Source organism: Uloborus diversus, chromosome 4, assembly GCF_026930045.1.
Source record: "Uloborus diversus isolate 005 chromosome 4, Udiv.v.3.1, whole genome shotgun sequence".
Classification (NCBI taxonomy): Eukaryota; Metazoa; Arthropoda; class Arachnida; order Araneae; family Uloboridae; genus Uloborus; species Uloborus diversus.
Window position 1 is genome coordinate 20,339,725 of NC_072734.1, and position 11,275 is coordinate 20,350,999.

At 34.7% G+C, this 11,275-nt stretch overlaps 1 protein-coding gene across 1 annotated transcript in view; it reads right to left on the minus strand.

Moving 5' to 3' along the window:
* LOC129219928 (MAM and LDL-receptor class A domain-containing protein 1-like) overlaps nt 1-10,630 on the minus strand; it is a 126,060-nt gene extending 115,430 nt beyond the window's left edge. Inside the window, 3 exon segments of the mRNA XM_054854245.1 lie at nt 4,032-4,240; nt 9,127-9,421; nt 10,312-10,630. Coding sequence (XP_054710220.1) covers nt 4,032-4,240; nt 9,127-9,421; nt 10,312-10,630 — 823 coding nt within the window.
* Between the last annotated feature and the right edge of the window lie 645 nt (nt 10,631-11,275).

Sequence of the window (11,275 nt, forward strand, 5' to 3'; positions counted from 1 at the left end):
TCATGACAACAAGTTCAAAATATTCTAAGTCCGAAAACGCGGGAAAAATATCTAAAACGCGGGAAAAACCCTCGTCACCTTCTACGGGTTCTCGCGGCGGCCCCGGTCGTGGGGAGGGTCAACCCCAAGGTCGGGAGGGGGTGGGGAGGAAGTGGAGGAGGCGGTGGGAGGAAGAGTGGGAGGGGGAGGCGGTGTTAACACCGCAACACCGCCTCCTGTTGCAGAACTCTCATTATTTCCCTACTGTCATGCCTACCTTTACAAAGAATATTGTTTGTACAGAAGTTTTACGTATTAAAGGAGTTTTGCGGTATCATTCCATTCAAAAAGACTTCCATAATTATGAAATTGGCGGACTTTATCCATTAGTGTCAAATTTTTGGCACCAATGCCAGGGCGAGAAATTTTTTCTTTCGCATTTGTAAAAAAAGAGTAGAGAAATGTCTATTTGCAAGGAGCTGACTACGAATGAAGTCCCTCTTTAAGTTGGGGTTCATTAAATTGTAACCGTTCGGGACAAGAGGAGAAAATAAACGACAAGAGGGACATACAATGGGAAGACTGACATCAAGCCTTTTTTTTTTTTTTTGTAAGAACGTTTATGAAAACAGTGTGACATGTGGCAAAAGGAAGGAGGGGGGGGGGTATGGTGAAGTGTGAAACTTTGTGACAAAGAGGAGAGGTATCAAAAATTTTGAAAAGTGCATTAGTCAGTTAGCCCCTAAACCGTAAATAAAGATTGTTTTTATAAAATTGCACTATTATTGTGAAGTCCTGTGTTTTTGAATAGACAATTTTTAATGTAGCAAGTAGGATTCGTTTATTTGACTGTTTGAAATTTTATATTTCTAATGGCAGAGTTCAAGGCAAGTTACTCAATGACATTAAACTTTTGAAAAGAGATATTGTTCATGCAGATGTTTTACGTCTAATCCGAATTTTGCAGCATCATTTCCGACGGAAAGATTCCGATCATTGGGAAATTGTCGCTCTTCATCTATTGGCATCAAAATTTTTCTTTGCATGTGTAAACAAACAGTAGGGAAATTTGCATACGGTTCCCACAAAACAGGGGCTGTCCAAGCATGAAGCCCCGCTTTAAGATGGGGTTCACGAAATAGTAGCAGTTTGTGACCAGGGAGAGGAAAGAAATGACAAGAGGGATATACAATTGGGAGAATGACAAAAAGCCTTTTTGTAATAGGAACGTTTATGAAAAACAGCGTGACATGTGACAAAGCGAAGAAAGCGTATGGTGAAGTGCGAACTTGGTGACAAAGAGGTGGAGGGAGAGTGTCGAAAATGTTATAATATGTGACATTAACTATGCACCTGCCTTAACCATAAACAAATCATAAAGACGACCTTTTTTAAAAATTGTACTATTATTGCGACGTATAGTGTTTTCGAATGGACAGTTATATGTTGCCACGAGTAAAGTTCGTTCATTTGATACTTGGAAATTTATATTTCTAATGACGAAGAATCAATTTACTCAATAAAATAAGACGTTTTAAAAGTAATATTGTTCACAGAAGTTTTACGTATAAACTGAGTTTTGATGCTTCATTTCATACGGGAAGAATTAGAAAATTGGATAATTGGCGATTTTTATCCATTGGCATCAAATTTTTTGTTTCCAATGCCAGCGCGAAAAATGTTTTTCCATTCAATACGTAAACAAAGAGTAGAGAAATATCTAATTGCATAGGGTTAACACAAAGCAACATATCCAAAATAAAATTATTTAAGACAAGAATTTGACGACCACACCAATTTCTCAATGGGGTTGTTTCCATCAGGCAAAAGTCACTGAACTGATAGAATAAGCAAAAAAATAAATAAATAAATAAATAAATAAATAAATAAAAATAAATAAAAAATAAATAAATAAAAAATAAATAAATAAAAAATAAATAAATAAATAAATAAATAAATAAATAAAAATAACGTGGAGCCAGAAAAAACTTTTATTTTCCCAACAGTTATTCTTTTATTATTTTTTTTTATAAATGTCCTTTTTTGGAAATAAAGCGTGGTCTTTGTGACGTTACAAGAGATGTACTTTGGCGCACTACTCCATTGCCGCACTAAATATTTACGCTTTGCTGTCAATCGCGTTTCCAGGTTATAAAAATTTGCGCTGTGCGATAATGGCATCAGTGAATGGCATTTTATCGCTTTTGATGCCACGTGCAGAAGCGTAAAAAATGAATTTCAATCTGCACACCGATTAAAATAATTGTTAAAAAATACTAAATTTTTTCAAATTATTTATGAAATAGTTAAAACCTATATTTTTAAGCATGCTCTTTCCAAAAAAAAAAAAACTTTTAAAATTTCGGAAACGACCCCATTACAGAAACATCCCCTTTCATCTATTTATTTTGAGATTAACAAACAAAAAGCAAAATTGGAAAAAATTGTTACTGCTTGGTTATGTGTGTACTTATAAAAATTGTATGTTTCCAGATATGCAGTAAACATGAGTAAGAGTAGAAATTAAAATGTTGGAAACAGTTAAATTCATACAAGTTTTTTCAAATATTCATTTATGAATAGGGTCGAATTTCGACCACTGGGCGAACACTAGTTATTATTTATTCGAAAAGAAAAAAAAAGAAAACCAGAAGTTTGAGCATATTACAGTATGCATATTGTCTGCTTGTTTGTCCTTCCACTGAGAGGATAGTTAATAGCAAGCTGGTGTCTAGGGTAGTTCAAAAATACATGTAAAAAAAAAAAAGTTTCTCCTAGATAACGGGACACCCCTCAATATTTTTAGACTTGTGGATAGTAATATACTGGAAGAATTTTAGCTTCCTATTTCAACCGAAAGAGGGTGCTCAACCCCCTCCCCCAAACTTCATAAGTAAGGGGAGGGGAATCAAAAAAAAAAATACATTGCACTGAAAAGACAATACTACTTATTATAATAACACTAGTAATATGCATATGCATTGCAATAAACTAATTATTTACAAAAAAAAAAAAAAGCTGGGGAAATTAAATGTTTCTATATTTGTGGCATTTTCTATGATACGGCTAATGTTAATTTAAGGGGTCATTGAGTACCCTCTTAAAATTTGAAAAAGAAGCTAAAACTTTTACAGCGTAATACTATTAGTAAGTCTAAAAAAACGAGCTGATGTGTGCCTCACATGACTTCTTTTTACTCCAATTTAATGTCATTTTCCCATTATTGGTAATTTTAATGTGATTCAATAGTTTACTCTTTAAATATCACCATCAGTGGCCAAATTGAAACCAGATTTTTTTTAAAAAAATGCCAAATTTGTCGCCAAGTTAGCGACAAAACTTGGCGACCAAATGACTGGCGATATATCGCCAAGTTTCCGCCGAATTGTAACACCACTTGAGTTTACATCGAAATTAACAATGATTTCCAAACACAATGATTCCAAATACAATGATTCCAATGATTTCCAAATAACAATGATTCCATGATAACCAAAAAGGGGCAAAAGACCCCCTTAAAACACCCGAATGCATCAAAAAGGGGAGGTGCACAACTAGACCCCACTAGGAGTCTACGTACCAAATTTCAACTTTCTAGGACATACCGTTCTCGGGTTATGCGACATACATACGCACATATGCACATTCGCACATACGCATATACATACTTACGTACATACAGACGTCACGAGAAAACTCGTTGTAAGTAACTCGGGAATCGTCAAAATGGATATTTCGCGTGTATATACTTCATAAGGCACTTATCCACGTATGGTCGAGTCGAAAAAAAAACTCAACATTCATTCGGGGGTGAGCAAAATGGAAATTAAGGTCGATTTTTGAGTGAAAATTTTTTCGCGAATACAATACTTCCTTCTTTTTGTAAAAGGAAGTAAAATAGGAGGGAGGTCCTGGGCTCTAGCTGAAAAAAAGTTTTTTTGAACCACTCTACTGGTCCCGTCATAAAATACTGCTTCCGTAGCAAAAATAACTCACTGACACAACAGAATATGTATAGCCAAAGAACAACTGAAAATCTGAAAACCACATACCCCCTGTTTGCTCGTCTCTACCATCACTGGCGTGGTCACGAGCGGGTCCAGTCAGGAAAGAAGTACTGCCACGGCCGAGTTCCCAGTCGAAGTCGTCCTCTTCCAGATTGTCCCAGTCGCAAAAACCACCCTCAAAGGTGCAGTGGCCCACACAGGATTCACGGCTAGGCACTGGTTGAAAACGGATGTCGTCGAGCGCTATGTGGCCTCTAAATAATAAACAATAAATAAAATCATCTTATAAATAACAGCCGATGATCGAGTAACGCACGAGTTTCAACAATGAAACTCGCGCCACGGCATGATAATTTGATAATATGTTTTGGTAATATTTGACATTCAGGGAAAGGCTTTATTGTGACAAGGCTGAACTCGATCCGGTCACGCAACTGTTTTACTCGTAAGACTGTCATTTCAGAGGGAAGAAGAAACGAAAAAATGGTCAACAATGAACGCTACCTACTGGAGTTCAGAGTTCATCCACTGGAGTTAGGGTTACAATTTCAACCATCAAAATATCACCAAACAGGCAATGGCTTCGTTCAAATGTAGAAGCAATTTTCACCCGTCATACCTTGACGGGTGACTATCTAGTGTTTTAATAGAAGAAAGTTTAGTGTTTAAAGAAGTTGGTACTAGGGCACAAACTTATAACACAAATTGAAATCAAGTGTTTCCATTACGAAATTCTTTCTTCAGAAGCCGAGAAAGTAAAGGTTGGTTTCACAAAGTTAAAATTTTGTTTCGGAGGGAGTATATTTTGTTGTTGTTGTTGTCTTGTGCTAGCTAGAATGGCTATTTAGGGTGCGCTGCTTCACTTTTCAAAATGCGTCGTAATTTAGTGCGAAGTCCAACTTCCACAGTACACACATTGATGTAAAAACCCGTTTATAGGGTAGGAGGCCCCAGAAACTTCATATCCGCAATCAGACTTCTCTGACCCATGGAACATGGGTTAGTTTTTTCATGTAAAATTTGGGCCTAAGTAATTTGCTTAGGCGAACTATAGTCAATGGAAAGGGGCAATTTATGTGTATTTAGGTTGTAATTTCGTAATCTATTGTCAAGAATTTCTTTTTTACATGTTTGCTTGTGCAGAAAATCCCGATAGATTAAAATTAGATACATCTTTTGCACTTTAGCTATGTAACCGCATTGCACGCTCGTTAAAATAACGAGTGCCTTTGCAAGACTCTTTCGAAGTTAGTAGGGGAGAGGGTAAGAACGAAAAATAAAATAATAGTTTAAAAAATAAAAAAAAAACACGCTTTTGTAGCAAAATGATTTAAAAAGAAAAAAATAGTCTTTGGATGATAGTAATTGACCAAACACTTCATTTTAATGTAATACAAAAAACCATGGGGCGCTGTCTATTTACATTTTGCATAGACAACAAATGGAAGAAATTCAAGACAACAGATTAGAAGCTCCCCGCCCCACGCTTTTTTGTATTACATTAAAATGAAGTGTTTGGTCAATTACTATCATCCAAAGATTATTTTTTACTTTTTAGTTCAGTTTGCTACAAAAGCGTGCTTTTTTTTTTTAAAGTTTTTTAAACTATTGTTTTCTTTTTCTTTTTTTGTTTAGCTTAAATTGTTTTACGAAAAAATATTCATCTCAACATAATTCAAAACCTTTTATATTCATGAAATTTGCCAAAAAAAAAAAAAGAAAAGAAAAGCGACTAAAGGTCTCGGGCAGCATTCGAAACGCAGTCTCTCCAACTCCAAAAAGAATAACTATGCTCCGTAAAGTGTAATAGCCGAGCTCTAGAAACATTCAACTGCACTGATAAATTGCCTGTCGAGTAAATGTCTAATCCAGCTAATCCATCTCAGTCATCCGTATGTAGTGATGTGTGTATAGATGTACTTGTATGTGTGTAGATGTGTGTGGAGATGTATGTGCATAGATGTATGTATGTGCGGAAATCATATTTACATTACTTTGAAAATTCGAGATACATTTTATTAAAAGTATTGTTCAACAATGGTCTGATCAACAATGAACTGCCAATTGAAGGCTCACCTAAATTTTGGCATGAAATTAGTTAAAAACAATAATAACTCATGTTCTAATTACCTTGGAACATTGGAACAAATTTTATCTGATGCAGAAAAATTAAAGGTTTATAGATATTTTTAAATAACTTTTGTGAGCATTCTTTAATACATATTTTCTTAACTTTTCTTCTTCACATTGAGGGAATTAAGGCCAAAATATTGACTAAAATTGGAATAAACTAACCATTATTAGTTAATTATTAATTTGATTGCAGAATATTGCATTGTCATCGGGTCTGAGGTCGCGTGCCTAATTTCAAAAGAATCTATGAGCAGGAAGGTGGCGAAATTTGAGTTGCAAAATTCCGTTACAAGATACATACAGGTGAAGCTAATAAAAGCGTGTTAAAAAAAAAAAAAAAAAAACTCATTAACTCTTTGGTTTAATCTTTTCGTGACCGAACTATGAAAAAAATACAGAAAGAGTGAAATTTTGCGATTTAATGGGTTAAAATGACATTGCAAATCATGTGTTGATTTTTTTCTCTCTCTTTTTTTTAAAGTTATCTTTTCTACGTTTATTTTACTAGCCTCATATAAAGTCTTGTACATTATTTTTCATTTTTTTAGAAAATACATTTTGTTTAAAATTAATCCTAAATAATGCTCATACAGGGAAATCCCGTTACAACGAATATCAATACAACAAAATATCCGTTTCAACGAAATAAATTTTCAGTCCTGATATAATTATCATTACATTATTTGCATTCCATAACTACAAAATTCCCATCACAACGAAAAATTTTGCGGTAATTTTTAGTTCGTTGTAACGTGATTTCACTTTAATATGTAGATGACAGAATATGAAAATATTTACTAAAAAAAATAAATGAACAATTAATTAATTTTTTGGTTATTTTCAAACTAAAGTATTGCTATTTGAAGTTGGAGTCTCATAAGAGCGTCAGAGTGACGAGATGGTTAAAATAAATTCATGATTAAATGATGAATGTATGAAGTTTTATTTGAAAACATATCACAGTTATTTATTTATTTTTTTTTAATCTTATACTTCTGTCTGAAGACATATATATTGCAAAATTTTTGAAAGAAACCAAACTATTTCCAGTCTTTTGAGAGCTTATGGAAAGAACCTGGACCAGTGGTGCGACATCGATTTCGATATTTTCAAATCATCGCGATGTTCATGTTATTTCAAGTTGTCGACTATTAAGCATCTTTTAACTCCTTAGCACAAGTCCTTAACTCCTAAGCACATGCTTGCAATTTTCATCGCCCCCCCCCCTTTTTTTTTATCGGAACGAAAGGAAAAAATAAGAAATTTTCCGTTAGAGGTATGTCACTTGGAGATTTTTATTTTTTGGGATTTAATGCGATTTATCATGCTTGAAACCTAAAACTTTTGTAGTAGTATATGACAGTCTGCAACTTCATTTTCTACTAGTGGTACCCGCACGGCTTTGCCCGTAGTAGAAAATTAAAACGTCATTTGGTTCGCCTGTATATTTACAAATAATGTATGATGAATTTCTCGCCAACTTGCTTTTGCTCGCCCTTGTTATGGTAATTTGATCGTCCACGTTATGGTAATTTACTCGTCCACGTTATGATAATTTGCTCGGTAAAATGTTCTTAAAATTGGAAAAGAAAAAGCACAAAATTGAATTTTCAAGAAATCGCTTCAAGGTACTCACTCCTAAGCTACGAACTAATTTTGTGTCAAATTTCATGAAAATCGGCCGAATGGTCTCGGCTCTATGAGCGTAACAGACATCCAGAGACACATTTTTAGCTTTTTATTATTAGGAAAGAAATTCGAGGGTTGCCATACATTTATAGCTATCGCCAATCGCTTGAAGTAACTTTTCTATTGTCGCCAAAGCAGAAAGTCAACAAGTCTCCAAACCAAGTGACGTGCCGTTAACGGAAAAGTACAGTCTGACCACCTATGAGATGGAAAGGCAAACATTCGACTTTCGGGAGGAGATGGATCCTTCTATTAGTTTTAATGTGGCAGCTTTTTCAGATGCAATGTTAGCGTCTAAATTAAGCAGAGTTACATTGTAGCTAACGGAGCACGGGCATGAAATTCTTACCTTTTCTTCCTCCTTCTGATGGACTCGTCTTAACTAGATATTTGCTAATTCCATATCATAAGTGGACAGACTGTAGCTGTATAAGAACAATTTGTTGCAATCAATTTCGAACAGAAATTCTATCTTCTGCTGCTAAATTTAATCGGGAAAATCTACATAAATAAAATAAAGAATATACGTGTATGTAATGCAAGTATATTTATATGTTTGTATATATGTATGTTCTCTATACAAATTCAGTTTTCGTTGGATCTCGATCAAATTAGGCAGGGAGGTACTTGGGCACCCGAGAAGGAACGTAGGAGGGTTTTCGAACATCAAAAAAGTACCGAACCGTTCGGATTTTAATTTTAGGGCCCGAAAATTGCATTGAATGGCTCTTTCTACATGAAATAATTATCCGAGCAATTCGATTTCAGTTCCATTCGAAAATACCCCTGGAGTGCATTTACTTTCTTCGAATTTCAAAAAAACCTAGGCTGTAAAATCACCAGAAAAAGTTACTATAAGCATTTTCAAGCCTAATGGCACAGCATTTTCATATCGGAAAATTATCGTTCGCGCGATTTCATTTTAAATTAGCATGAATAAAAACATTTAGAAGGTTGCCACTTTTTTTTTTCTCGATTGTGAGTAAATAAAATTTTGTTTTTGTTTTGAGGTAAAAATTTCTCCTTTTTATTATTATTTGACGATTTATCTTCTTTCTTTTTTCTTGTGCTTTTAGCAGAAGATAACCAGAAATTTTAGTTGTATTTATGGAGGGTTGCGTTTAATTTATTTGGGAATTTTTGATTTCCGTTTTCTTTAAGAATGATTATTTTGGCGGGAAATTTTACAGTATTTTTTTTTGTCTATTATTTTTGCCTGATTGTTGAACACGAGTCACTTGGCATAACTTTTATTTTCGAGGTAGACCGTGCAAAACCGGGCAATGCAGCTAGTAAATAAATAAAGGCAGCTTCGCACCTGTAGGTGTGCGTTTGCAAATCCGGCACGGCTTCGAAAACGATCTGGTGTGGATCTCCGTAGCTGTACACCACTTCTCCCGGATTCCAGGAGGTATCTGCTGCCGGACTGTCTCTGCTGTCCCAAAGTAGAGCGTCCCTGCCTCCTCTCCGCAAGCTTCTCAGCAGCACACGCAGGGACCGGATGCTCAGTCCGGCCATGCTGTAGAAGAAGGACAGACACAGACCTGAAGGACTCGTCTGCTGGAGGACAGGGCCCAGGAGGGATGACGAATCCGGCAAGTCGCGATCGCTACCTGAAGTGAAGAAGGGAGATGAGAATAAGGGGTAAAATGTTTACCTTACTGGAGGGGGGGGGGGGGTCTGACTACACCTCAGTTCCTTGAACGCGTATTAAGTATTACATGTTTTAAATAGTTAAAAAATTATTTACGATTAGTTCTGAAGACAAGGACTGGGTGATTAAAAGTGCGCAGGAAGACTGAACCGAAAGGCACCAATTTAAGCTCCATTATATTACACTGTGCAAAATGTTTGAAAATTAACAGTTTTTAGATCGAAACGCTTTTGGGCATTAGTTTTTTTATTTCAGCTGAGGAAAGAATGCACAAACGGCTTTCAATGAAAAATTTGCTAACTGCAAAAAAAAGTAAATAAACAATTAAAAATAATTATAAATGATAATACAAAATTAATTAATAGACAAATAAAATGAAAAAAAATTAATATATAAGTATTTAAGTAAAATTAACAAAAATCATTTCTGACCAATTAATGTTTTTGCAATCATGGATTGCTGCAAAATTTTGAAACATTGTTTCTACTTTTTTGAAACTTCCTTTTGTTTTTTTTTCCTTTTCGAATATCTATTAATTCCTCCAGGTTTCTTAAAAATACAATTTTGTATGAACTTCGGGCTTTCTTTTCAGGCTTTTTATTTATTTAAAATATCTTACCAAATATTAATAATAATAATAATAAATGAATAAATACAAAAAAAAAAAACGTAATATTTTAAAAGTTATACGCTATATTCATGAAGCAATCATCAGAAAATAAATTATTTCTTTACAAAGAAATGTGAGCATTTGTAATTATTGTAAATAAAATATATGTATTGTTCAAAAACAAACAACACCCAAACGGTGCATAAAGACTTAATAAAAATTAAAAAAAACTCTATTACCTAAACTGGAGCTTTCGTAGAAGATGTATCCACTATTCTCATCCGAGCCCGTGTGGTCAATCGACGGTCCTCCGATCCAGTTGGAGGAGGATCCCATCCCGGGCCTCCACCGGACAGCATCCTCCGTGATGTTCTCCGGAACAGTCCAGTCACATGTGGTCAGTCTCCCCACTGACCCAAAGTCACAAGACTGCGGAACTTTTTCCGGTTCATCGTCCCGGCGGTAACGGGAAATCGGATTTTTGTTGTTCTCCGTTTCGGTGGTTGTACTCAGAGTACTGAAGATGAGGATGATCAGAAGGAGGCTCAAGACGGACATGGCGGTAAGGATGAGTTTGCAGTTCGAAGAAGAAATAGTTAATCAGTAATTATTTCACGAATTATCAATGGTTCTTAAGATTCACGACTGATAACCACTAGCCAAATTGACGGCAATATTTATAGTTCAAAAAAGAACTGATTAAACCCAAATTATTTCATCGATTAATAATGACTTGCGTTCATGGTAATTATTCGGATTGATAGCAGTATTTGCAGTTCCAAGAAAGAACTAACCAGTAACTGTTTCATTATTTAGTAATTAATTTTAAGATGCACAATTGGTAGTGATTATTCAAATTTATGGCAATATTTGCATTCCGAAGAAGAAATAGTTAATCAGCAATTATTTCTTCAATTAGTAATGATTGTTAAGGAAAACAATTGATGGGGATATTTCAAATTGATAGCATTACTTGTAGTTCCAAAAAGAAATAGTTAATCAGTAATTATTTCAGCAATCAGTAATGATTATTAAAGTAAACAATTGATGAAGATAATTCACATTGATGGCAATATTTGAAGTCTGCAGAAGAAACAGATAGACAGTTGTTATTTCATCAGATAGTAATAATAGTTACGATATGCGACTGATGGCAATTATTACGCGTGTGTGCGCATAAGTTCTACTTTGCAATAAAAATTC